General features: G+C 43.6%; 2 protein-coding genes across 2 annotated transcripts in view; one reads left to right on the forward strand and one right to left on the reverse strand.

Moving 5' to 3' along the window:
* Positions 1-17191, forward strand: part of ABAT (4-aminobutyrate aminotransferase) — a 125542-nt gene extending 108351 nt beyond the window's left edge. The window contains exons 11-16 of the mRNA XM_066576158.1: positions 253-401; positions 2774-2911; positions 6780-6947; positions 9813-9959; positions 11425-11536; positions 12520-17191. Coding sequence (XP_066432255.1) covers positions 253-401; positions 2774-2911; positions 6780-6947; positions 9813-9959; positions 11425-11536; positions 12520-12641 — 836 coding nt within the window. The 3' untranslated portion in view covers positions 12642-17191. The remainder of the gene's footprint in view (positions 1-252; positions 402-2773; positions 2912-6779; positions 6948-9812; positions 9960-11424; positions 11537-12519) is intronic.
* Positions 17192-23797: 6606 nt separating this feature from the next.
* Positions 23798-27814, reverse strand: TMEM186 (transmembrane protein 186). Its single transcript, XM_066576161.1, has 2 exons — positions 27802-27814; positions 23798-24538 (listed from the first exon to the last, which is right to left on the reverse strand). The coding sequence occupies exon 2, from the start codon at positions 24525-24527 to the stop codon at positions 23823-23825; it is 705 nt and encodes a 234-aa protein (XP_066432258.1). The 5' UTR covers positions 24528-24538; positions 27802-27814; the 3' UTR covers positions 23798-23822.
* Positions 27815-27910: the final 96 nt, after the last annotated feature.

Below are 27910 nucleotides of genomic sequence, written 5' to 3' on the forward strand. Positions count from 1 at the left end.
ATTTTAAGCACACGCACACTCCCAGCCCTCCAAAAAACTCATCTTATTTTTAGGGAAATAGAGTTTTAAGCAATTCTCTTATATTGTGATACATTTCATGTCTATTCCACATTGTTTAAATTCTTTTAGCTCAACATGAAATTTAAAAAACTTTATAAAAAGTATCGGTCTGTTTTCTTTTATAAAGAAGCAGCCTTTTTCGTTTAACTGCTTTTTTTTTTTTTCTTTACTAATTGATGTTCGTTGTTATAGGTTGCTTGGCTACAACCCATTCTAAAGCTATACACAAATTAGACATTCCTTCTTTTGACTGGCCGATTGCCCCTTTTCCAAGACTAAAGTACCCTCTTGAGAAATTTGTTAAGGAAAACAAAGATGAAGAGGCACACTGTTTGGAAGAGGTAATGTGATCATATCAGTATTTTAAGATTTATAAGCTTGCAATCTGCTTTATGCAGTTGAATGTTAATGTTCTATGGTGGGAGCCACAATAACATAGAGTTGGAAGGGACCTCCAGGGTTATCAGGTCCAACCCCCTGCAGCAATTCGTCATGGCTTCCAATCACAGGTATTGTGGAACACCGAGAGTGCCAAGGAAACTTTCCCCACAGCATTACTTCCACAAGCTTGAGCTGCTGACGCCCGACAGGAATTGTTTATCAGTTCATGTTGTAGAAACTACAGCCTCACCTGCAAAGATCAAGCCTCACACAATTTCATCAGTGGGAAACCAAAAAAGCTGTGGGTCTCAAAATATGAAACCGCTAACCAAGCTTAGTAGAACAGAACTATATAAACTTGGCATTACAATAATCCTACTTAAAGGGGTATTTTGGTTAAGCAAAGTTGCTGCCAAATGAATGCTGATCAAATGTTAAAGTTTGCAGTATGGTTCTGCTTTGGATATTGTCTGTAGACCTATAAGCAATCACCTTCTCCTGGCACTGCAGGGGTGTTTATTCCTAGGTTGCCCTGGATACGTCCTGCAGGCATTCCAGCACTACAGGTCGAGCTTGGTAGGAAAGGTCAGATTCCTGACCAATCGCAAGGCAGCACTTAGTGGGGGCGCACACAGGAAAGAAGTACAGAGCAGGAAATTGTGTAAATGTAATTTAATGCTGCAAGGATGCGGCAGCCATATAGTAACGTGGGGAAACCTCAGAAATGAAAGGACAGGATAAAAGGGCAATGGCTGTGCAATTAATACCCATAAACCTGTTTATAAACATGGTGCAAAGCTCTCTCATGTCTGGAATTTTTGAGAATTCGCTTCACAATTGAACACCCCAGTAATTGAAGAATAAGGATGACATGTGTTTTTTGTTTTTTTTTTCTTCTTTTTTTTTTTTTTTACAGCGATCACTGCAATTAAACGCCAAAAACTTTTTTTTCCCCCGTAATCCACACTTTTTTCTCCACTACATTGTATGGTACATTAAATGGTGCCAATAAAATATCACAAACAAGCCCTTGGTTATGCCAACAAAAAAATAAAGTAGTGGCTATTGAAAGGCGTAGATGAAAATACTAAAAGCGAAATTTTGAAGAAAAGACAAACTAACCCTTGAATTTTTAATTTTTCTACCTCCTAGTGTTTGACATTATCACCTTATTTAAAGAGAATTGATCCCTTTTTATTGTTTCTGTATGTGTCTTAAAGGGGTGGTCTAATTGTAAACCATTGCTGGTCTATTCTCAGGGTAGGTCAACAATAGAGTGGGCAGGGTCTGCTGCATGGGGCCAGTGCCAATCAGCTGTTTGCTGGGCCAGTTCCTGCATTGGACCAATTTCTGTAGGAAGCAGACAGCTCTGTTCCCCCTGCAGCGGTCAAACTAGGTATTGCAGGCCATGTTCTCATTCATTTCAATGGGAACTTAGCTTGCAATACCAAATTGGGCCACAGTAGGGGGAACGGAGCTGTCTGCTTCCTGCAGAAATCTGCTTAGTGCACAAGCTCACCAGCCCTGAGAACAGCTGATCGGAGAGTGTCCCAAGCGGTGGATACCCACAGATCTATTATTGATGACCTATCCAACAGGATGATGACCTCTTAAAAGCAAGCTAATACAACAGTGCTTTTTAACCTGTACCCACATCAGTATTTTTAATGACTGTCGCAAATATACAATAGTTGCTGCCATTTTTAATGAGCAATAGGCAGGCTTAGGAGAAGTTGCACTGATTCTGCCTCACTTCTTCAAGTTAGAGTGTACACAGAAGAAAACATTTAGGAATGTGAGGGGCTGCTGAGCAGGTCACTTGTCTCAGACACGGAAATATCACTGTTTTGTGGGGGGAAAAAAAAAAGTCTAATCCTTGTAAAGTATGGAATTTCGTAAGAATTTTTTTGGCTGAATTGGCGTACTTTTAACTTTTTTTTCCTTACGTGCCAGGCATTGAAATAGCTAATTAGACTGAGTTCCAGGCGTGCTTTAACTGCACAATTAGGCACTGTTTCACGCATCTGCTGGTGTATTTTGCATGCATTTGCGCGTTTCCTTTGACCCTGGGGTCTTTTGGTGTGTAAATGTGCAGGAAAATGAAGCATGCTGGGGTTTTTTTTTTTGCCACCAAAAGGTACAGGAAAGATGCAGGCATGTGAATGAACCCATTGAAATCGATCGGTTCTATTCCCTGCGTATTGCGCACATGAATTTTATGTGTAAATACACCCATGTAAATTTTGGCCTAAGTTGTCTAACACATTTCCACTTGGATATCTAAGTACAGTATGTTTTTGTTAGTTTTTTTTTTCTCCCCTTTTCTGTTTAGGTGGAAGACCTGATTGTAAAATACAGGAAAAAGAAAAAGACTGTTGCTGGGATAGTCGTGGAGCCAATTCAGTCAGAAGGAGGAGACAATCATGCTTCTGATGACTTCTTCAGGAAGCTGAGGACAATCGCAAGAAAAGTAAGGGGAATGTGGCTGACAGTGGCATCTAAACACTTCCAGGAATGTCTTTACCTAGGGCCTCATGTCCACGGCACGCACGTAATCCAGCACTGCCCACTGCCAGTGAGCCATGTGTACTTGCATTTCCCCGGCAGCGGCGTCCGCGCGAATCCCTTCACTTCCCCGGTGCACTGTACTGCGCATGGTCCTCATGGCATGCTGCTGGACATGCGCAGTACAAGTTTGTCTTTTTAATCTCCTGCTTTCCTGCAGATCCGCGGCACTACCGCAGGGTCAGCTGCGGGTGTGTCACAGATCGGATGGCTTCCATTGACTTCAATGGAAGGTGTTTGTGCGGCAACCGCACAACAATGGAGCATGCAAGGATTTGTTTTCCAGACCAAAAGGTTCGCAAATTAAATCCACATGTTTTAATTCATTTGCGGACGCCCATGCATCTCTATGGGCGGCTTGTTTTGCTTGTTCTCCCGCACGGGTGCCCCAAATCAAATTTGCTGGTGGACATTGGACCTTAGGCTTTAAATATTAAAAAATAAACCAAAAAACTGCGCAACTATCACCACATCCTTAAGGTAACTCTCACACATGGTGCCGACAGAACGCCGCGATTTTTATCGCTTTCAAACGTTGCCTACTGCGTTTGATAGCTCTTTTTAACACACCCCATCATTGTGATGGGTGACGAGGTGTGGTTAAAAGCACGAAAACATGCCAAAATACAGCAGACGGCGCTGGAAAATCGCAGCATTCGGGTGCAGGTATGCAAGGCCCTATTGAAATCAATGGAAGCATTGTACCAAGAATGGAACGCTGCTGTAAAAAGTGCATGTGTGAGAGTGGCCTAACAAGTACTATAAAATATTACATTTATTCTGTTGAACAGAAAATGGCTAGTTTTATATACCTCAAAATGGTATCAATAAAAACTACAAGGTCTCAGGAAAAAACAAGCTCTCGTACAACTGACTGAAATAGAAAAATGCCCGGGTCCTGGGGTGTCCTGCCAGTCTTTTGAAAAATGTTTGTTATACCACAACTTTAAAACAGAATAAAACCTGTATTCTACGGATCTATATGAAGGACAAGAAATTTATAAAGATAACCGTATTTATACCGCATACGGAGTGCCATAAATATAAGGCCTCCTTCCCACGAGCGTGACGGGCTCCACCGCGTAATATTACGCAATGAAGCCCGTCACGGCGCCCCCCAGAGCCCCTATACTTACCTGCGGGAGATAGCGTGAAGCCGCTTCCCCGCCCACCGCCGTCGCGTCGTGTGACACGCCCTCCGCATCACGTGACGCGGCCGGCAGTGTCACGTGACGCGCCGGCCGCGTCAAATGACGCGGCGGTAGGTGGGGAAGCGTTTTTTCACGCTATCTCCCGCTGGTTGCAGCGGGAGATAGCGTGAACGGACGGCTTCCATTGACTGCAATGGAAGCCGTCAGCGCGTACAGCCCGTCCTCACCCGCAGCAAATAGAGCATGCTGCGGGTGAGGACGGGAGAAATCGCGGTGCGTAATTCCGTGGGGGAATTACGCATCGTGAGCATTGTGCTATTAGGTTCAATAGAACCTAATAGCAGGGGGCCACGCAGCGGATTTTTGCCGCGAATTTACGCGGCGTAAATCCGTTCGTGGGAAGGAGGCCTAAATCCTAATAAACCAAATGTGAAATTGCATTTTACCATTGCCTCCAGGCAAAAGATGGGTGGTGGTCAACGCATTATATGTACCTGAAATTGGTTTCTATAAAAAATAAATAAATAGAAATAGTTCCACAAAATACAAGGTCTGGTACAGCTAGACTGTCGAAAAAAATAAGTTACGACTGCTAGAACACTAAGGCTGGGTTCACACAGGGCGAAATTTCCGTGCGGACAGTCCGCAGAGCAATTCCGCCCGCGGCTCCTAATCCCAGGATAAGCTAGCCAAGTGGACGAGACTTTGCAAAAATCTCATCCACACGCTGCGGCCAAGTTGCACGAAAACTGACGTGGCACGGTATTGAATTCCACACCATGTAAATACTTTTCTCTTTTCCACAGTGGCCTCTCTCCTCTCTGTGGGGAGAGAAAGCTGCAGCGGAATGCCAACGGCGAAACTGCTCCAAAAACTCGCGGCTAAAGGCCTCGGGTTTTAAAGCTGCACTTTTCTAGCGGAATTCTTGTGGTTTTTTTCGGTGCGGTCATTCTGCAAGAATTCCGTTGGAATTCCGCCCCATGTGACGGCAGCCTAAGGCCTCCCTCACACAAGTGTTTGCAGAAATGCAGCATTTTTCAATGCTGCGTTTACAGTGTTTTCAGCAGCCAAGGAAGCTGAACAAAAAAAAAAACGTCGTCGGGTCCCTGCCGCTGCTTTCTGTAGCTTTGTGCAGGCTTCCCGGCACTTGTAATCCCGATGGACCATCTTTTGCTGGTAACGTAGGTTGAAGACCACACCTCCAGCAGGAGATTGCTCTGATTGGCTGAGCCATTCAATGAATGGCTGTGTTTGGTCAAGCGGCAATTCTGACAGCGGCATTTAAATCCCCCGAAAAACATTCGGGGGAACCGTACACCCCCCAACGTGAGATCGTAAGGAGCCGTGTGGGTGTCATGGCAACCGGGGTCCTTCTGAAAGGCCCCGAAGGCTGCCTTAGACTGCCTATGAAGCCATCTCCATGGGACTGCCTATCAAATCACAGTATTATGTAATGCTATAGCATTATATCCTACTGCAGGATGGATCAAAGCATTACTAGTTCTGGTCCGACCCCAGGGGGCTTTAAAAAAAAAAAAAAAAAAGTAAAATCAATAAAGCTGTTTTTTTCTTTAACACACAATTAATAAAGTATTTTTAAATCACCCCCTTTGCCATACCTATAATAATAAAAAATCTAAATCGTAAAACAAAAGTACATAATTGGTATCGCCGCGTCCGTAAAAGTCCGATCTTTCAAAGTAGCGCATTATTTACCCCACACCGTGAACGTCGTCCGTGGAAAAAAAAAACTCCAGGAATGCACTTTTTCAGTCACACTGTCTCCCAGAACAAATGCAATAAAAAGCGATCAAAAAGTCGTATGTATTCCAAAATAGTACCAAAGTAAACTACAGGACATCTCGCAAAAAATGGGCCCTCGCACAACTACGTCGATGGAAATATAAAAGTTATTGCTTACAGAAGATGGCGGCAGAAAACTTTAATAAATTAAATGGCTTAAAAAAACTATATATCGTACTACTTTTATTTTTTTTTTTAAGTCTGGTACCGTAGTAATCGTACTCACCCATAGATTAAAGTTATGTCCTTTTTGTTGGTTTGTGCGTTGTAGAAACAAGATGGAAAGAAAGATGGCAGAATGTCTTTTTTTTTTTTTTCCATTTAACTCCACTTAAACTTTTTTAAACATCTTTCAGTACATTATATGGTAGATTAAATACAACTCGCCCCGCAAAAAAGAAGCCCTCATACAACGATGTCTATGGATAAATAAAGGAGTTTCTTTTTTTTCTTTTTTTTTTAATCGTAAATAAAGAGAGGGGAAGAGGGCTGCATCATTAATAAGCATATTTAAGCGGGGACTGGCAGCTGTGGAGCCGCACATGAATTTCATGTCGGGAAGGGGCCCTTTTCTTCTTTTTAGATGACCAGATCGAACAATCTGTAGCAGATTCTGCAGTGTGACCACGGCCTTACAACTTTGTGCTGTGCAATTAGAACAAATGAAGCTGTTTTTTTTTATATAGACCCTCAAATCTCATGCTTCAATGTTTTACCATCAAAAAACTATGTTTGATCATATTTTCAGATTCCTTTCCATTAGGCCTTTCTTGTATGTATATTTGGTGGCTCTTTTATTATTCATTTTTTACTTTCCAGCATGGATGTTCTTTTTTGGTGGATGAAGTTCAAACAGGAGGAGGAGCTACTGGTAAATTCTGGGCTCATGAACACTGGGGCATGGATGATCCAGCTGATGTAGTTTCCTTCAGCAAGAAAATGATGACAGGAGGCTTTTTCCACAAGGAAGAATTACGGCCTGATGCAGTAAGTATGCAGTCTTATCCTCCTGTGTCTGCTCTCCTCTTGTTGCTGTTAACAAACATAAAAGCAGCACTCAAAATCCTTTTTAGACTTGTATGTATGCACCTTGAGCCGCTCATGATGTACTAGGTCATTGGCTGTATTGCCTGTTGGTTTTCTTTTCAATCTTGTAGGCCTGCAAGTTCAGAGCTCAGTGAGTGCTTCCTGTGATGCAGGTTTTCCCTTCTCTCGGAAAAATGGTGTATATGTCTCCATCTTCCCTCTCAGAGAAGGAAATGGGCTCAAAAAGGTCTTCAACAATGTATACTATGCTAAGTGTATACCTGCAGTGACCACATATGCCTCTACATTGCTCTGGAGTGGGTTGCATTAAAGGGGTTTTCCAGGAAGAATACTATTGATGACCTATGCTCAGGACTGGTTATCAATAGTTGGGAGCCCGCTTTTAGCAGCACAACACACAAGGATCAGAGCAGAAATTGCTGCCCTGAACCCAGTGTAGTGGCTGGTGCTTGTAACTGCAGGCACAGCTCCCATTGATTTGAATAAGACCGCAGCTTGCAGTTACAGGTGCTGACCACTACACTGAGTTTGCAGCAGTAGCTTCTGCTCTCACACCTGTGTATTGTGGTGTTGACACTGGGTGCCTAATCAGCTGATTAGCTAGGATCTTGACCAGTGGACCCCAGCCGATCCTGAAGATAGGCAATTAATATTTCCCTGGAAAACCCCTTTAAAGACTCATAGGCTCCTATGGTAACATCTAGTATACGTTTCTTTGTAGGATTGTCCTGTATTAAGAACTCATACTTGTCAGTACAGCTGAAAAAAAATGCACAATGGCAGTCTATAGCTCTAGAAGTATTCCCTGCATATACACTGTTCACATCACTCCTTTGGGTTCGGTTCAAAGTCTCTAATATGCTGCAAAATGGAAATGTTTTACCTGAGTTGTGATTTTAGGTATTGACTGTTTTAGAAGTACCCAATGATTTTCTTATCTTGTAGCAGCAGCTTGTGCAATGCAGTCTCTTCTTGGTCTTTTAGACGACTTGATGGAGCCAAGATTCTGTCTTTGTAGGCTTATAGTTCAATTTAGATTCATCCAGAGTAATAAACGCAGGCTACATAATGGCAAATGTCAGCATAACATTGGCGTAGATAAGATAACAGATTGCGCACTGCTTATGTATATGTGAAGCTGAACACATAATCCATCATTTCAGCGGGAAGTTCTTATCCCGTCATGAACATCGCTGCATATTTATAAGTAAAGGGCACCAGAGGTCGTTTCCGGTCCAGAGCCGCAATACATTGATCCCACCTGCAAATAAAATATATACTCTTGTCAAATATGGGCTTCTCAAAGGGGTATGGAAGACCAGGGCCTGGCACCAGAGACCATAGTACTGGTGTATATATCACTGGTTCATGGCCTATGCAAACACTTAGTAGAATTGTGATTGATAACCCAGTAACGGTATTGGGAGAAAACGTTTGCTATATTTCTTAAGTTTACTTTAAGATAACTTTGGTTTTTGGTTCTTTTCCTATATATGGCCACATAAACATGGTTGGTTGCCCATTCAATTACCTCTTAACCCCTTGAGTGGCGGGTTTCCTACCACCCTGTCGTGCCCACCAGGGCAGGTTTTTTAAAATGGTCTAATCATTGAATTTCAACTAATTTTGCAGTTGCGTCTCAAGAGCCATAACTTTTTCATTTTTCCATTGACATGGCCATATAAGGGCTTGTTTTTTGCGGGACAAGTTGTGATTTTTTTAAACGGGGGAGGAAAAAAAATGGGGAAAAAAGAAAAAAAGGGGCCATGTCATTAAGGGGTTAAATAATGCATTAACTTCCTTCTCTGGGTCATTAAGACGCATGGATACCACATGTGTGATTGTATTTTTGATTTTTTTACAAAGTAAAGGGAGACAAGTTTTTTAATTATTTTTTTTATAATTTTTTAACTTTTTTTTTTTTTATTTTTTTTTTGTCCCTTTAGGGGACTTCCACAGGGACCCATCAGGACCCCCTGATCACATTCCGGGGGTCCGATGGTGACAGCCCTTTACATGCTGCAGTGACAGCCCTTTACATGCTGCAGTCACATAGACTGCAGCATGTAAAGGGTTAACACAGCAGAGATCGGAGGTTTTCTCTGATCTCTGCTGTAAGAGCAGGTACCCTAGCTGTCCTCTGACAGCCAAACACCAAGCTCTCCCTGCCACAAAGACCATCGGCTTGCTTCTGACAAGCCGATGGTCTCTATGGCAACCTGTAAACAAACCAGGAGATTGCCGACATACCGGCAATATCTTCTGCTGGTATTTCAAAGCCCTTGCTTTGTTCTCTGTGGGTCTGTGCAGGCAGAGCACACTGTCACATCTTGGGGCATTGTGCTCTGCAGCTCCCATAGTGATACATAGGGCTATGTCACTATGAGCAGTGGAGCTCGTCCCGGAAAATTTCCGGGCGTGCCACTCAAGGGGTCAATAGAGAAGTCCCAGAATTAAGAGCTGTATACGTGTCCACAGATGAGCGGCTCTGGTGGCGCATATCTTGCTGGGAGCAAGGAATGAGAAAAGGTTATATCCATTCTTTTAGAACAGATACGGTCTCCATAGCTATAAGATCGATGCAAATGGGGAGCATTTATATTATACCAGTCTAGGCGAACGTACGAGTCTACCAGACTGCCATTTTTAATTGGACACACAAGAGGATTTAAAATGCCATTTTAGGGTGCCATCTCCACTTCACCATTTCTTTTTTTGCCTGCCTGCTTTTATGTATGAAAACCAAATTGCTTATTGATTGCTGTTCAATTAATTTCTGTACTTCTGTTTCTCGTATCCCATTAGCCATACCGAATTTTCAACACCTGGCTTGGAGACCCGTCCAAAACACTCCTCTTGGCTGAAGTTCTAAATGTCATTAAGCGTGAAGACCTCTTAAACAATGCTGTCCAAGCAGGAAAAGTTCTTTTAGATGGGATTCTAGATTTCCAGGTGACTATTTTATCTTTTCCAGTGGAGAATATCTGGAGTCTTTGAAATATATTTTATATCCTTTTATTTTAATTAAGATGGATAAGAATCAAATCCCTTATTAATGTCCATCTAATCAACCGGTATGTAAGATCCACTCTGAAGACACCAGAGGAGTGTGATCACTTCTAGTCATCCTTGTACAATTCCACTAATATCTAGCTCAACAGGTAAACTACATGGATTTTTAAGTAGCCTGTAGTTACTTTTTGTAAAGTGCTTCTGTTTGTTCAGATCATGGATGCAGCTGAGCCTTGATAATGTTTCTTCTTTTCTTAAGACCTCCTGATCTCTCCCCCCCCCCCCCCCAGGAGATTTATCGCTGCAGCAAGGGATTGCATCTTGCGTGGCCTGCAGCCTCTTCCGCAGCTCATGTTTTACTTCCATTCAGAAGCCTTCATAGTCCATTGAGCTGTAACAAAAACATAGTGCCAGCAGATAATGGCTTATTGATTTGTATACTCTGGCCTGCATTAGATGATGGTTGGCTTCCTTTTATGTGCCTGATACAAGCACACCAACTGCTGTCCTGCCTGCCATGAAGGATGCGTTTACAGGTGCTGCAGTACCTGGGAGTAGAATGAGAGGGACGCTTTGACGGTTTTATAGATTGGGTCTCTTCCACCTGGAAAGAAAGCACAGGTAGAAATACAAGTGCACAAAATAGGGGAACATCTTAGGTTTTACTACTTATATAAAATATACAGGGTGGCCCAAAATGATATATGCGACGTTTGTAAATGTGTTGTAGACTTCAGATGTGAAAGAAGGGTTTATTAAGGCTCATGCAAAGAGCATGAAATAAGAATCCATTTCCAGCATAGGTTATTGCATGCAGGACATGGCAGCAGACTAGTAGAATTTGGAACAGAGTGCCACATTTGTTCTAACTCGCCAACAGTTAATGGAGGTTACACCATATGGACACAGTTTGGGAACCTGGGACAAACTTCTTGTTCATATCCTTGATTGTTTTCAGGAAGTGTGCAGCCTATGCAACTGCATCTTAACAGACTCCTTTGAGTCTGCACCTTTCATGCGCAGCCAGCCATCGCCATGGAGGGCCACCTGGTTGACCGTGCCGCGGAAACCGGAGACAAAAAACTGTGCTTTGTACAAGATCACTTGTACAAGGAAATTCACTTTGGTACATCCATAGCTGCATGTTACAGATCGTATATGTAATTTTGGGCCACCCTGTATGTGAATTAGACTTGCGGACCGTGGCAGCAGCTACTGGAATATATACACCTTGTAGAACTGCACTCACCATTTGGGCAAATGCAAACACCCAGTGTGGTAAATATGGATTTCTTGACCGCTGTAATCCCTAACTAAAAATCTGAAGTTGTAAGTGGAATCATGTGGCACTTCAGACACTTTTCAATACTTTGTGTAAAATAACGTGAAATGTATGTATTTACAGTCCCGCTATCCACATCTTGTGAGCAGAGCCCGGGGCAGAGGCACATTCTGTTCGTTTGACGCTCCAAATGATGCAATTCGAACCAAGTTGATTACGCAAGCAAGAAACAAAGGTAACAAAACCAAGTTGTCTTTATAGTCCTCTTCAATGTGCCCAATTCTTCTTCATCATGGAAGAGGCTTAAAAACAAGTCTGAAACGTGGAGAAGCGGGTAGTTTGTGCAGCAGCAGTGCATGCATTGACATGATGACTACCTACAGGGAGTAGGGCTGCTGCTATGTAAATGGCATACCCTGTTGAATACACTAAAGGCATGTGCACACGTCTCCACTGGGCATGTTGTCATTTATGGCAAAATCCACATGTTGCCCACAGATTTATCATGGATTTTGCTGTATCTCTCACCCTGTGCATTGCACTGGGTAAAATTATGCAGTCAGAATCTGACAAATTGGCTTGTTGCAGATTTAAAATGCCCACCGCGTATCGGTTTTCTTAAAATGTCATCCAATTTTCCAAACTGAATCCACAGTTTGACAATAGCAGAAATGTCCCATTTAAGATTAGAAGAGGTAGCACCGGGTACCTGACAGACGAACCACTGAAGTTTAAAGAAACGCTCCAAAGTAATTTATAATGTTGTGTAGGCCCTGAGGGGGCAACAGCAAAGGGACCCTCTCTTTGTATCCTTGTCATACATTGGCCCCTTGTCGCTGCGCTAGATGTAACACAATATATACTTTTTTTTTTACCAGAGTATGCTTGGGCACAGCTTGCATCAGGCAGTCCACGGACATCCCTTCTGTGCGATACAGTGGACATTGCATGTCCTAATCTCGTCAGGAAAATTGACTAGAATAGGACATAGTGCAATATTCTTTTTTTTCCCAATTAATTGGTTCACATACAGTATATTAAAAAAAAAAACTTTCCTCAATATAGCCTCATTGATTTTAACAGGTCCTAGTTCACAAACCTGGACAGAATTTGAATGCAAAACTCATCTGTGTGAATTGGGCCCTAAACGGTGGGCATGTATACATACGCATAGTACTTTCTTTAGTAGTAAAAGAGTATGTGTTTGTTTCTTTTCAGGTATTGTATTAGGAGGTTGTGGAGATCGGTCCATTCGGTTCAGACCAACCCTGGTTTTCAAAGACCACCATGCACACCTGTTCTTAAACATCTTCAATGACATCTTGGCCGATTTCAAGTGATTTGTATTCCGCTTTGTTGCCTTAGCCCAAAGGGAGGAGGAGGTCACAAAATAAGTTACAATTATTAATCTCTACTACTATATACGCACAGTTCAGGTCTAACTATAATGGATGGAGATTATTTTTGCGCTCAAGCCAAAATCGAGTCTCCATGAAAAGTTCTAATGTGCCACAATAATATATTTTCATAGGAAAAATTATACTTTTTTTTTTTTTTCTTCTAGTGTTCAGGGATGTTGTGTAATACGAACTATTAATTATGGAACACTCAGACTGTGAAATGAATACAAATACTTTGATAATGTCCAATCCGTGTTGTGTTGTCTTGTATTAATGATTGAGGAATTTTTGGGCCCGCTCCCTACACCACGTATCGTCGCCACAATGTGAGCATTTTGTATGTGAGGTAACTTCCCTCCACTACTTGGATTTTAATAGTTAGATTAGGATATATCTGTCTAATAAATACCACCCTACAGCCTGTGGTTTAAGGTAATCTAGGTCTGCTATTAATGTACTGGCTGTATCTGCATGTTATAGTGTACATAGATATTTCTTAGGTTCTAAGTATAATCTGAAGTATTTCTAAAGGCAAGACTGTCTTATGTGGCCACTTGTTTTGGGGGTCTTCTAATAAGACTTTTTTTGTACACAGATGACACTGAGCCATATATACAGATTCATTTAGCGTTCTACCTTACATGTGGAGTTTAGTGAATGGACAGGAGAGTCAATGTTTAGAAACGTTCTCATTTAATACAATCTGAATCGTCACTATTAAGTCAGTTGTGTCCTCCATGTAAACTGCCACTAAAGCAGGACTACCCATGCCACTTCCACATAATGCAGGCAGCCATAGTGTTTGCTGTAGATTACACATTTTCAAGATTTCTTGAGGCTTTAAGGAAGGTTTTCAGGAAAACTACTATTGATGACCTATCCTGAAAATAGGTAATCAATAGTTGATCGGGGCTCTGAGCGGCAGAACCTAATCAGCTGATCAGGTGCCCACTGACAGTGCCAGAGTGAAAGTCGCTGCTCTGACTCCTGTATAGTGGATGGCACTTGTAATTGCAGATGCCGCACCCATTGATTTCAATGTAAGCCACACCTGCAGTTACAAGTGCCAGTTACTACGTAGGAGTTGGAGCAATGACTTCTACTCCAACCCCGGTGTATAACAGCACTATCAGCGGGCGCCCGATCAGCTAATATGTCGGGGTCCTGAGCGGCGGACTCTGGCAATCAACTGTTGATGACCTATTCTTGGGATAGGTCATCAATTATATATTTTTTGGAAAACCTTTATAGTAACCCTGTGTTTGGTTTTGATAAAATGTTGAAAGTGTCTTAAGATGGGCTTACATCAAACGATTACTAATAGCCAAAGTGGTTGTTCTAAGCTTGTATGCAAGTTTGTATGTATGAGTAAGTTACAAATGTTTGTGTGCACCTTTTTAGAAACGTGATCCACTTGTTCCTCTGCTACAGGCGTCTCGCACAACCAGTGTTCTGACCTTACTTGCTCCACGGGCGCTCACATGATGCTGGAGTCTCAAAATTGCAGTCGCAAGATCTTTAAACCTAATTCTATGCTAAGAAGGATATTAATATTTCTGCCTATTTGATTCTATAGAGTATTTAAAGTGTATTTCTTCTATAGCAACCCCGTATGATACAGCTGACTGGTAGAAGTCTGGTGGCTGAGGTAAGGGAGTGAATGGATCCTATTGCTGGTATGTTTTAGTATATGTGCTGTCACTTTCCATTGATGTGGATGAGAGCAGTTGGAGGGATCTGTCCCTACCATCCACTTTATGGTGGACTAACCTGAGAAAGCTTTCTCTGGACTGTTGCAGAAACCAGACTTTTCCCGGTCATACTTTTAAAATAACTTTTTTTTTTTTTTTCTTTTCTTTGCTGGATCTGCATTTAAATACCCACACCCCTGTCTTCAGGTGAAATGATCACAATCAGTAGATTTCAACTAACTTTTTAGGCTGTTTTCTCAGACAAAATTACAAAGTTTATACACAGCAGGTGTGACTGACATCAATGTACTGCAGTGCTATAAAGCAAGCAAGTAATGATGCGTGCCAGCTCTGTTAATGCTTGCTACAGTACATCTGTACTTCAAGGGGCAGTCTGCTTTAGTTAACTCCTTTTTATGTAAACGTAATGGAGGGGAGACCCTGCATGGAAGTCTTCCAGTAACTGCTTTCTGCTCTTGTTAATTAGGCCTTATTCATAATGTGAGTCTTGTGTGATTGCAAGAGGCCCAGGACTCACATGTTGTAATAAACCATTATTTTCAATTTATGTACAAGAGTGGGGGTTTTTTTGTGCTTTTGTTTTTTTAAGAGAAAAAAAACGCAATCCTATGAAGACGGCGGCGATTTGTCTGCGTGAAAACATGCGCAGAAAACAAATCGCGGCATGTTTTATTTCTGTGCGGGTCTCTCGGAGGCCCGCACAGAAATGTCACTACCGACGCGCTGGCTGGGCGACAGCTGGCACATCGCAGAGCAGACTCAGAAGCAGGTGAGCCGCACTGGTCGCTGCAGGGGCGCGGGTTGGATCCCGCTGCGAGAATTCTCGCGGCGGAATCCAACCCAGCCGTCTGCAGGTGGCCTAAGAAATGTGTAAGGGTGGTTCTGCATCTGAAGGCACATTGCTGAGGAACATTTATATAAATGGGAGTTGTCTAAACTGTTACTGCCAACTTGTTTTGGGCATTTTGCACCTCCGGTGGCCAGAACAATTTTCAAACCTTGCATGTAAAAATGAATCCCAGGTTACCACATGGGGTGGGGTGGGGGGTGGAATGTAATAAACCACCACACCCATATTTTCTGAAAGGCTTGACAGGCTGACAACGGTCTACCTTCACGTAACTTTGTTTATGAATTTTAGGTGCATGTATGATGCATTTAAAAAAAAAAATATTCACAATCTCAAGCTGTATTGTTAGTGTGTTAAAACCAAGGTTTTATCTTTAAAACAAGGCTACAATCAGTTCTTTCTGCAATACAGCCTGAGATACAGGCTGTAGAAATAGAAGTGAGTTGCATATTAACTGCAGCCCTTAAATTCAGGCTAATGGCTATTTCTCACGCTGTATTGCAGATGGAGCTTTGGTGGTGGTCTTGTGTTACAGCTAATTATCTTTGCTTTAAGACCAAAATCTAAGCTCTATCTGCAATACAGCCTGAAATAAAGAAAAATGTATAAGTCTCTGGCTGCTAAAGTGCAGTTCAGCAAGGATGTAGGAGATCCTGGACATGGAAAGGGTTAAATTTAGGTAGTTGGTAAAATTTAAAAGGGTTGAACTAAAATTTCAAGTTATCACCTATCCACGGGACTATCATATGCTGACAGGGCTGATCTCTGGGGATTTCACTGCTGAGACCCTTGCTGATCTCAAGAACAGGAGTCCTGTGTCACCTGCCCTCACTGCAGGGTTACTGCACCCCACAGCGAGGAGGAGACTGAATGGGGTGCACCAGCACCACAGAAATTAATGGTGTGCTGATTGCACATGTGCGCCCAGCGCTCCAGTCAGTGAGGTCACTGTGGGAGAAGAAGTGCCCACTCATTAGAAATTCTGGTACTCCCTCTTTTTAAGTTAGTTGAGCTTATACTTTGACATCTTCTGTAGGAGTTTGGTCCTCTGGAGTATTGTGTGGTCCTGCAATAATCTACCAGAACATATGTCACACAGTGCAAAACATGAATTTTCTATTTCCCCAGTGTTCTTTATACAAGACCAGAGAGTGTCTCTAGGCTGCGGTGTGCCCCATTCACTGGTTGTGCTGAATGCAAGACATTGCATAACCAATCCCTGAGAGGATTATCTGCATTTAAGGAAACATGATTACAAATCAAATGAATTACTTGTCTTTGCAAAATCTGCAGTCTGAGCCATATTGTATATCCCAAGATGCAGCACATTCACTAACAGGCCCAATGAATTACATCAAGGAAACAATCAATGTTATCAAATGCCACGATCGTATCTTTTTTTTTTTCTTTCATTGATGCACGTACGCTCTTTATGAAGCCTATTGGCCCACAGTTCATGCACTTTCCATTTAGATGATGGCAAGTCTATACTACTTTTAAACTAGCTTTTCCAAAAACAATGACCTTTTTGATATATTAGTGGTGTAAGGAATAGCAGTAATTGCCAGATGTGTTTAATGGAATACTCTATTCTGCTGACGGATTAATTTGTATGTAGCATGTTCAAGGCTTGTAACGAGTGTGTCCTTTCCAAATAAGTAATTACCATACTTCTTTTGGATAACTTTACTGTATATATCATTTCTACTTAGAAGCTGTTTTCTGTACACCAAATATGTGAAACTTCTACAGTTGACACAAGACTGATTAAACTAGGTGCTTATGAGAAGCAAGTGAGCCGTTTACAGTATTCTAACAGTGCCAAACATCTTAAGACTAACTGCACTTTTGTGTTCATGTCCAGAAATCAGTGGATTTAATTGCTTAATGTGTTAATTAGTAAGAAATAAAATGTATTTGTAAGTTTATCATGGTTGTCCATTTATTTTCAACAAAAACATACTATCAATATTAGCCTTTACATGTTTTGTTTTATTTTATTTTTTTTTAAGGTCCAAAATTCTTTGCTGATTACTACTTTAACCTCTTTCCATCAGCCATACAGATATAGATAGCTATAGATTATATATATATACACACACACACACACACACACACACACACACACACACACACACACACACACACACACACACACCCTGCTTATGCTCTGTGCAGTTAGGAGGTATATAGATGTCCACAGCATATGTGTATTGAATGGGAGACGAGCCTACTCCATACACAGTAGGTATCTGTTGGGGGCAGGAGTCGGCTGTCAAAAGCAGCAGTCTGATTACAGATAATACTGATCATGGTTTACCCTTTAAATGCCCAAACAGCCCCACCGCAATGTGATCATGGAGATGCCCACCGGGTGTCATGGCAGCCTGGGGCCTTCTGAAGGCCCCTAGGGTTGTCATAATTGTTTACCTATTAACCCTTTACTGACCACCCAATTGCCTTTTTATGCCCTGGCTTGCTGGGCTTTAATCCCCAGGTACGTAAAAACATGCTCCCTGCAGGGATTAAAACCCTGCAAGCTCTGGACGTGACCGCTCCATGCTGACTGTTACCAGAGGTAGCAAAGAACCTGGAGCTGTCATTCCAGGCCATGGAAAGCAGCGATCATGTAAAAGTTACCCTTTTTTTTGTGTCACATAACGTCACGAATCCGATCCACAATTGCTACAAAAAATTAAAATCGTAATTTTTTTCCTACTGCTTTGCTTAGATTTATTCAAAAACTGTCAGGTCAAAATATGTGGTACACCCCTAGATGAATTCGTTAAGGGGTATAGCTTTCAAAATGGGGTTATTTTGTAGGGGCTCTCTCTCGTTCTAGCCGCTCAGGGGCTCTACAAGTGGGCAATGGGGCCTAAAATGCCTTCAAGCAAAATGTCTGTTCTGAAAGCCACCGGCTGCTCTTTTTCGGTTTGGGCCACGCTGTGCATACAAATATTAGATTAGGGCAACAACGGATGTGTTTCTGAACACAAGACAAACAGGAGAAAAAATAAATTTCATATTTTTGAAAACTCCTGAAAAGAAACTGTGGGGTCAAAATACTCATGTCACCTCTCAGTGAAAACTTTAAGATGTGTATTTTTTAAAATGGTGTCATTTGTGGTTGCATCTAACCTTTTGACACCTATGGGCCTTTGCAATTTTGACTTGGTGTATGAAAACAAAATGTTCCTCAAAATGTTGTTAATAAATTTGTACATCTCCTAAAGGCCCGTTTACATGGGACAAATGTCGGGCACACTATGCCCGACACTCGTCCCTGTGTGTCCTTGCTCCCATTTATGCTGCATAAATGGACGATGAGCTAAACGCTTATCACTCAGTGTAAATAGCAGCGGTTCATTACTGAACAGCCGCTATGTTAAGTGAATGGAGAGGGGCGGGGGAGTGCAAGGAGAGAAATCTCCTGCAGCCTCCCCGCTGTGAGCCAGCAATACGAGCTCCTGTGCAGCAGCACAAGAGCGAGTATGTGCGGGACGAGAATCTGGTATCGTTTGCCTGATTATGTGCATCCAGAATAAACAGATGGAAATATTTACCTCATCAAAAAATTGTACAGTATGTCTGCACATATTTGAGCTTGCAGTTAAATGTGGGGAAAAAATGTTTTTCAAAATTTTCCTAAGCTTGGCACTTCTAATATACACAAATTCTTCACGCCAGATTTCCAAAATTTGGCCTGGTCATTAAGGTGCAAACAGTCTTGATCACTAAGGGGTTAAGATATGCCTGCAGCACACCTTGAACTTGTGATGGTATTACATTTTACTGTATTTTAACAGACTTCAAATTAAAGAACCATCCAAATGGTAACAATTTTCAGACAAATGGTATTATTGTATCTTAATGCCAACGGAAGCTAGGGGTTTGACAGGGCTTGCATGCAGGAACGCCCCTGTCACACCCCTAGCTCCCAATTGGGTCACTGCTGGAAGGTCCTAGCAGTGTGTGGATTGCTTTTTGCATACCCTGCAGGCTTAGGGTAAAGGTTTGTTTCCCTGTTAGGTTAGCATGAGTAGCTGTAAATGCTGACACGTTACCGCTGTAACATGGCAGCATTTATACATTTAATAATGTACGCCTAAGAATAAAGCAATCCACACGCTGCAGCCATCAGTGTGACTAGAGCAGCCATCCCCCGTTGCATGTAGAGCCTCCGTCATGCCTGCTGCCTCCTGGCAGCCGGATGTCAGGTCTGTGCCGGCTGCCGCCTCCCTGCTGCGTGTCCGCGGGGGGAGGAGAGCGCTTGTTGGCCGCCGCCGCTAAAGCCGCTTCACGGAGCTCACTCCCTGCTGCCAAAGCCGCCCTGCGCTTCATCACTGTGGGGGGGTTCCTCCTTCTGGGGCGCTGGCGGGGAAGTCCCTTGCAGCTGTGGCGATTGGTGTATGCCTTCGGAAGAAATCCTTAATGTGCTTCCAAGACCTGCAGCCCAACCCGCTCTGCAGCCAATCGGGTACAGGGGACGTCACCCCCTGTCAACCTTGCCTCCACTAGGACTTCCTGGTGGCATCAAGATACAATAATACCCAGACAAATAAGTAACAAACACATGCAAAGCGTTTCGGCGCACGTGGGTACCCTTTTCAAGCATTTTGAGGCTTGTCTGAAGATTAATGTTACCATTTGGATAATACCCTTCCTGGGATTTTCTGGACATTGTTCCCATTTTGCATCTTTTGGGCCTTTAGGAATGGGTTTTGTCTCTGTTAATAACCCCTTCCTCTCCATGTAAGTCATTTACTTTCCAATTGTAATTCTTATGAGCGCAGAGATTTTCTTCTTAGTTTGACCATTCTGCATTTTACCCATTTTCTACTGAATGTGGGGTTCTTCTCTTCTGGTTCTCCGAAGTCTTGGATGCCTTGTGGGACGTAAGGATATTGATTACAGAACGTACCAGGACTACAGATGCTAGAGGGTCGGCCCTCCACAAGGGACCTCCCCACTTGCACTAGGTAAGTCTTTTTTTCCTTTTTATCTTTTTCCTTTTGTATTTGAAGGTGCTGTCCTGCCCACACAGTGTTCAAGGCAAGGAAGTCAGCCTAGAACCATGGGTATAGCTACTGCCACTAGGAGGCAGACACCAAGAAAAGTGTGTTAGCTCCTCCTACCACCTATAACCCTTCTCCAGGCACCAAACTAGCCAGTTTTAGCTTGGTGTCTGTAAGAGGCAGACCTTTTTCTTTGGCAAGGGGACTTGATGGCAGGCACTGGACTCTCACTGTTCACCCTCATCGGTGGGGTAGACAGAACTAATCCTCTGTTCACAGCCCAACCCTCAGAAGACAAGGAGGAAAGATCAACAATAGTTTGACCCTAACCCACCAGCCACAATGACCCCCACATTGAAACACTCCTCTCCCTCCCCAAAGGCAGGTAAGCACTGGGGGCGAACACTGCTGGGAACCAAAAGCTGGAGACTCTTCGGCAGAAAGGTAAGTATCCTCTCTGCCGTGGTATCATTCTACTATCATTCTAACAACTCATGTCAGGGCATTCTTTCTGGCTGCCCAGGACAATTTTACATTGCCAAGCAGATCAGCCAGCCTGGGAAGGAAAGTGTTTCTGCAAAGCTTCTCTAGAGCCCGCCAGCCAAGTTCAGGGCTTGCGCTTCAGCTGCTTCAGTAACCTTGCAAAGGACATTATGACTCAAGTTGAGGGCTGCGGCTGCTGCCTCTAAGCAGTCAGTAATTCGCCTTCCTTTTCAGTTCATGGTTTGTCTGTTTTTTTTTTGGTGCCAGCCTGGACACTTTTTTAAATTTCTAAGGCCACTGGGGAAGAAGAGTTTCCTCTGTATAACTCTTTTACAGCTGGATTTGTGCTGTGGGCAGCCCCTACCCAATCATCCACAATGAGGGGGATAACTTTCCCTGTTCAGGGAGACCTGGCTTGGTTACATCTGATGCTTTGATTCGGGAGGTCACCTTTTTTATCCTATGCCATGGATTCTAGAAGCAATGCGGCAATCTGTGGAAGGGGCTGAAAATTCACAGAATCTCCTTCACAGGCGACTGCTTTGGATCAGGCAATAGCGACTCTGTCCTATTGGGGAGTGATTAAGGCCGGTTCCTCCCTCGGAACGCTTGAAGGGTTTGTGGTGTCTAAGAAGGATGGCACTGTCATACCCATTCTTGAGATGACGTTGAATTGCTTTAAGATCTATTACTTCTACGTGGAGTCGTTGAGGTCAGTCATAGTATACATGGAACTGGGACAATTTGTGTTCTCTATAAGCATGAAGAACACTTATCTTCATATCCTAATGGGTCAAGCACACAGTTTCCTCAGCTTTGCCATCTATTCAGATGATTATCTGGTCATGACTCTGCCATTTAGGTTGGCCATGGCCCACTGAGTTTTCATCAAGGTTCTGGCATCCTGTGATGGCCACTATCCCCTTAGAATGGAGGAGAGCCATCCCCTATGTTTACATTTTGGTAAATGCTCTGTCGGCCAATCTGTAGAGTTTTCATGTCACTTTGGACACTTTGTCCCGGTTTGGGTGAATATTAATTACCCCAAGTCCTGCCTCACTATCTCAAAGTCTGATCTTTGATTCGACGGGACATGGGCCCAAGTTTCACTCCCACTGCAGAACATGCATCTCCTTCAGTTGAAGGTGTGCTCACTACAGACCCAGTCCCCTCATGACCATTCACTACGGTAGGAGAGTGCTGGGGCTAATAGTTTCATCATTTTGAAGTCAGACCATTTTGGCAGTCTTATGTGGAGTCTCTCCAGTGGACTCTTCTCTCCGGGTGGAACAATTCAGCAAACTCTCTTGATTGTAAGATCTGACTCCCTCTACAGCTTCAACGCAACACTCGCTCATTGCTGGATTCTCCACAGCTTATTCAGGGATGTTTCTTTTTGACACTGCACTTATCCTCCCAATGAATGCCAGTCTACTCGGTCGTGGAGTACACTACAGAAATTAACAAGGCAGGGCACTTGGAAAGTACACGTGTCAACCTTCCCAATTAAATGTCTTCGAAAGTGCTAAAGGCACAGAAGAATGGCCCGAACGTCTTCTGTTCCTTCATACAATTGATAAATGGACATGTGGATAAATCCCCAAGGAGGGACCCACAGCTTGGCTGTCATAAAAGCAGTGAAGAGTCTGACATGAGCCAAAGACCAACTTCCAATGCACTTGGTGGTTTACATACCAGGTGTGGACAATTTGTTGATAGACTTCCTAAGCAGAACAACAGTCCACCCAGGAGAATGGAAGTTGCACCCCTGACGTGTTCCATGAGCTCTGAGATAGGGTTGTCAGGAAGTTTGTGATTGAATCCAATCTGTGTGTCCAGATCCCAGGACCCTCAACCTCGAGCAGTGGATGTCCTTGTAATACAGTGGACTGAATTTCAGTTCCTATACATCATCCTTTCCTTTCCTCCAATATTGCGACTTCTCAAGAAGGTCAAGATGCAGGGCATGTCTGTGATTCTCATTGTGTGATGCTGGCCCCTCCCTTTTGTAGAGCATCTTTTCTTACAGGGTCCCCGTTTCCACCCAGGTTTTATCCATGCTTCATTTTAATGATGACGGTTGAAGCCTGAGTCCTGAGAGCTCGTGCTTTTGATGAGCCTGTCAGACCTGATGAAGGCCAGGAAACCTTCTTCCGCCTGTGTTTTATCATTGTGTTTGGAAGACGTTCTTCCTCTAGTACGAACGTAACTTCTATACTATGCATTTTCCGCTATCTCTCCTTCTGGCTTACGAGAAGGCTTGGAATGGACACTTCAGGAAGCTAAGGCCATTTTAATGGCCTCTGGCCTTGAAATCTGCTGTCTGTGCCTTTCTAAAAGAAGTCTCTCACACCCCTCCATACTATTCTGTCCCTCCTTGGGACCTTAATCTGGGACTGGATGCATTGGAGGTTCTCCCTTGCGAGCTGTTGGCTCTTGTCCTATAAAGTAGCTTTTCATTGCGATCTCTTCTATCCGCAGGTTTTCTGACCTATTTCTGTCCCATAATGCACTGCGTATGGACAGTGTATCATACGCTGCTTATGATACGCAGAGAAATGAAGCGTGCTGCGATTTATTTCTCCTGCCTAGCGATAGGTAGTGCCCACACGCATGTGTGCATTGATCAATGAAAATCCATTGACTCCATTCACAGCATGTTACGCACAGGATCTATGCATGTGTAATGTGCGGTGACAATAAGTCCACATGAATGAGCCCATAGTCTTAGAGGTCTTGCAGTTCTGAATAAAATATAGCACGTGGTAGTGTATGCTGCCATTTTTTTTTGTCTCTGTCATGGCCTCAAGGAACACAAGAAAATCTGTGCACCGCTGAAGAGAAGCAGCCATAGCAGACTATAACCACAATAGTACAGATACATTATTTGGCCATGCGCATGAGGGTCTGCTTCATCTTACACTAAGTAGAGGTGCACACTTCAGCTACAGATACGGGTTTAGTGCAAGGACAGCATTTCACTGTAAGGTTATATAGAAGGCCAACTATATAGGACAAAGTCTAAAAACAGACAAAACGATTGAAACAGCTCTTTATTCGGTTATTCTAGTTCTCCAAAAACCGCAATGAACTTCTTTCTATCCAAGACATAACCATAGCGAGTAGTGAAGTACAGAATGTCTGGTGTGCTGTATCTTGCAAACTGACGGAGAATTTCTTGCTTGCTGTCTCCTGTTTCTGAAAGCGGTTTTATATCAGCAATTGGAACAAAAATATTTTTTCTGTTTCCCCAAAATGTCAAGTAGGAAACCTTCACGGTTGTTAGGTTGTCATCCACATACACCATCCCAATAAGTCTCTGCAGGTAATAACTAAGACTATACAGCATGATGCCAGCAAAAATAGCAATTCCAGTGCAATAAATAACCGAACCGTCTGTGATTTGCCCTTGTAAATAGTAATAATACACAGGGGGAAGAAACAAGATGGTCAGTGCGGTCTGCAAAAGTTTCAGCCTGGAAACCGTCCTCCAGAACCGAATTGCTGGAAACTTGTAAATCAAGTTAAACTTGGCGCCGTCATCCGTCTTTGTGTTGAGGGGTGAAGTTGTACAAAATAACCTTGTGGTTTCTATCTGCGGATTCTTCGTTGTAGATGGCAGTAACTTGGAAAACTCTCCATGTGGAGAACAAATAATTTGCCCACAGCCAGTAAAGGAGGTCCTACAAGACACTTTCCACAACCGCACTGAAAGCGGTTGGTATAACAATGTGATCCGGAAGGACCCAGTGATGAGCTGTGCCATGATGATGCGGCCTGGTAAAAGACAAGAACATAGAAATCACCAGCCTCACCCAAAGCTATAACAAGCAAACAGAACTTTTTGTATATTCTCTTATAAAGCCTATATTTCTACCCAACACGTGGAAGCTGTGTGTGTGTTGCTGTTAACCCAGATTTTGTACACCGCCTACAGTACCAACTCAGGCCACTGTGCAATGCACGGGGCTGTCTGTTTCTGCAGCAAAACAGCTAGAAGTGGTACAAGCGCTTTAAGAACCAACAGTCTTAACCCTTTGCAATCCAATTTTGGATTAAGGGTTTCCTAGGGGGCTTTCTCTTTCTTCCATTATACAATGGCACCATCTGCTGGCTAGAGCTAGTACTGCTGTATGGGATATGCTGGAGAGGCCCCTGACAACAGAGCGGCCAGCAATATACAGTAAGAATACCCTGCCGGACGTCTTCCGACATCAGAGCTGTACAGCCTTTAATCAGAATGTCTTCAGACGTCAGACAGTGGATTGGAAAGGGTTAATGCAGTTTGGGAGGTTTTGTTAGCGCATGTACAGGTGTAGGTGTTAAGGACAAATTCCACAGAATCTAAGCATTCATTTCCAGCTGTATTTATTTGGTAGTCCGAAATGCTTGCCATTTTTGAAGATAAATCGGATTGTGTTACATTAAGGCGGTCATGCTGTAAACAAATAGGATTATGGCCACTTCTCAGGATCTGGTGTTTTTCTTTTTGTGAGGAGTCTGTAAGTGAGGCATCTGTTCATCCCCCACCTTTAACTTCAAGTTTACAATGGCCCTTTGTGGGGAAAAAGACCCGGTCTAGTCAGCAGAATCCCACCCTGCGCCCAGCCGGCATGCGTGCGCACCATGAGCCGTTGGACATGTGCAGTACAGTTTTTTTTTTTTTAATCTCTGCTTTTAATGCGTCATTGCTTAGCGATGACACGGAATCCGCGACCCTTCCGTGGAAGGGTTGGCTTTAATGGGAGCCATCTGCACCAAAATCGAACATGCTGCAATTTTTTTTCTCCGTGAGTGGAAAAATCACAACTGATTTCTGCTCGTGCAGAAGAAAAAGTGGTTGCTTTTTTTAGACAAAAAAAAATAATACATCACCTGTTCGGCGCTGCCATCTCCGGCCCGCGTCTCCTCCTCAGCTCCGGCACTTGTTTTTACTCTTATGCCAGCCCTTCCTACATTCGAGGTTCAAAATCACCGCCTCGAGGAAAAGCTGACTGTGATTGGGTGAGCCACAGCACTCGAGAGCCATTAATTCCAATACAAGCCCTACCCTGAAAATAAGCCCTAGCTAGACTACATTACTTGGCCGTTGCGGCCCAGGACCCCTTCCGCTGTTCGCCTCCAGGAAGTATTGGCTCTGATTGGCCAGCGAGCGCTGCATTGATTGGCCAACAAGTGCTGCTCTTAACCAATCAATGCAGCGCTCGCTGGCCAATCAGAGCCATTGCTTCCTGGAGGCCAGTTTTATGAACGGCACAACCAGAAAGTGATGTTCTGTCGGCGGCCGAGGACTGCAGGGAGCCTGGCGGGAGGGACCCGGCCCGCACCTGCTAGGTAAGTATTAAGACATCCACCGAAAAAAACCTGCGCCTCTTTTGGGGAAAAATTAATATAAGACAGGATCTTATTTTTCGGGGAAACATGGTAGATAGAACATGCTGCGAGAATTGTTTCTCGCATAGCATCACGTTGCCATGTGGGAAGGGGGAGGAAAAAAATAAATAAAAAAATCGCTCATGTGTATGACCCCACTCAAAAGAATGCAGTTCCTATTGGTGCGTCTCGCAAATCTCGTGCGATTCTTGGCCGTGTGAAGCCGGCCTTGGAGACATGACTAATTTTAACTTTAAAAAACCCAATAAATCGTATTCTCCTTCGTGTTCCAGGGGTCGGAAAGTCTTCGTTTTTCCGCCAGTGAAGCTGCAGGACCTTTTATTTTGCGGGGCGAGTTCTAGTTTTTATAGGAACCAATTTCAGGCACATATTCTATATAGGAAAAAATGTTTTTTTTTTTAGTTTCAACGGTTTTTATTGAAGGTTTTTTTCTCCAAGAGTCAGACAGTAACATACATGCTCTTGTCCCCACGCAGGGGCCTTAAAGGGGTTGTCCCGCGCCGAAACGGGGTTTTTTTTTTTTTTAACCCCCCCCCCCCCCCCCCCCCCCCCCCCCCGTTCGGCGCGAGACAACCCCGATGCAGGGGTTAAAAAAACAACCCGCACAGCGCTTACCTGAATCCCGGCGGTCCGGCGTCTTCATACTTACCTGCTAAAGATGGCCGCCGGGATCCTCTGTCTCCGTGGACCGCAGGGCTTCTGTGCGGTCCATTGCCGATTCCAGCCTCCTGATTGGCTGGAATCGGCACGTGACGGGGCGGAGCTACACGGAGCCAGCATTCTACACGAGCGGCCCCATAGAAGACTGCAGAAGACCCGGACTGCGCAAGCGCGGCTAATTTGGCCATCGGAGGGCGAAAATTAGTCGGCTCCATGGGAACGAGGACGCCAGCAACGGAGCAGGTAAGTATAAAACTTTTTATAACTTCTGTATGGCTCATAATTAATGCACAATGTACATTACAAAGTGCATTAATATGGCCATACAGAAGTGTATAGACCCACTTGCTGCCTCGGGACAACCCCTTTAAGTTAAGCTGTCTGGTATTATTTAGCTTATAATACAATCTTTTACTCTTGCCATATAATATTGGGAGGGGTTAACAGGGGGAACAGCTAAAAATGTATGTTATTTATTTTTGCTGGGAGCAATAAGAAAAGGCTATTTCAGGACTTTTTTGCAATTTATTTTTATGGCATTCACAGAAGGGATACAAAGCGATTTTTGCATGCAAATCGCCTTACATTTGCGGTAAAACGCTCGCCGAGTGCGATATCGGGTTGTCATATAGCGCGTTTTTTTTCGCACCCACATATTACACAATTCTGACACGCTAATGTAACTGCCTGCGAATTACCGCGTATCACGTGATAGTCGTACACCCGCCTAACCTTCTGCGCACAAGCGTTTAAAACATCCCAAACACAGAACCGTGCACACTAGCGGAGGCATTACAGTCTGTGAATATGCAGGGAAGGAGCGCTTGGAGTGTGGAAGTAAACCACCTTATCAGGGAGAAACCCCCACAAACTCCATGCAGAGGTTGTCCTGGGGAGGATTTGAACCAGGACCCCAAGACAACAGTGTAACCACCGTGCAGGTAGCCGGTCCTGTAGGCCCCAGTATACTGGAGGGAAGCACATACCTCCGGCTATAAGGTTAGGTTACACCAACACAATAACCACAGCCAGCACGTACCTGTCAGCGGGCACACACTGTACAGCCCAGAGTGCAGCGCGAAGTACCCACGTGAT

Source organism: Eleutherodactylus coqui, chromosome 8 (genome assembly GCF_035609145.1).
Source record: "Eleutherodactylus coqui strain aEleCoq1 chromosome 8, aEleCoq1.hap1, whole genome shotgun sequence".
Lineage (NCBI taxonomy): Eukaryota > Metazoa > Chordata > Amphibia > Anura > Eleutherodactylidae > Eleutherodactylus > Eleutherodactylus coqui.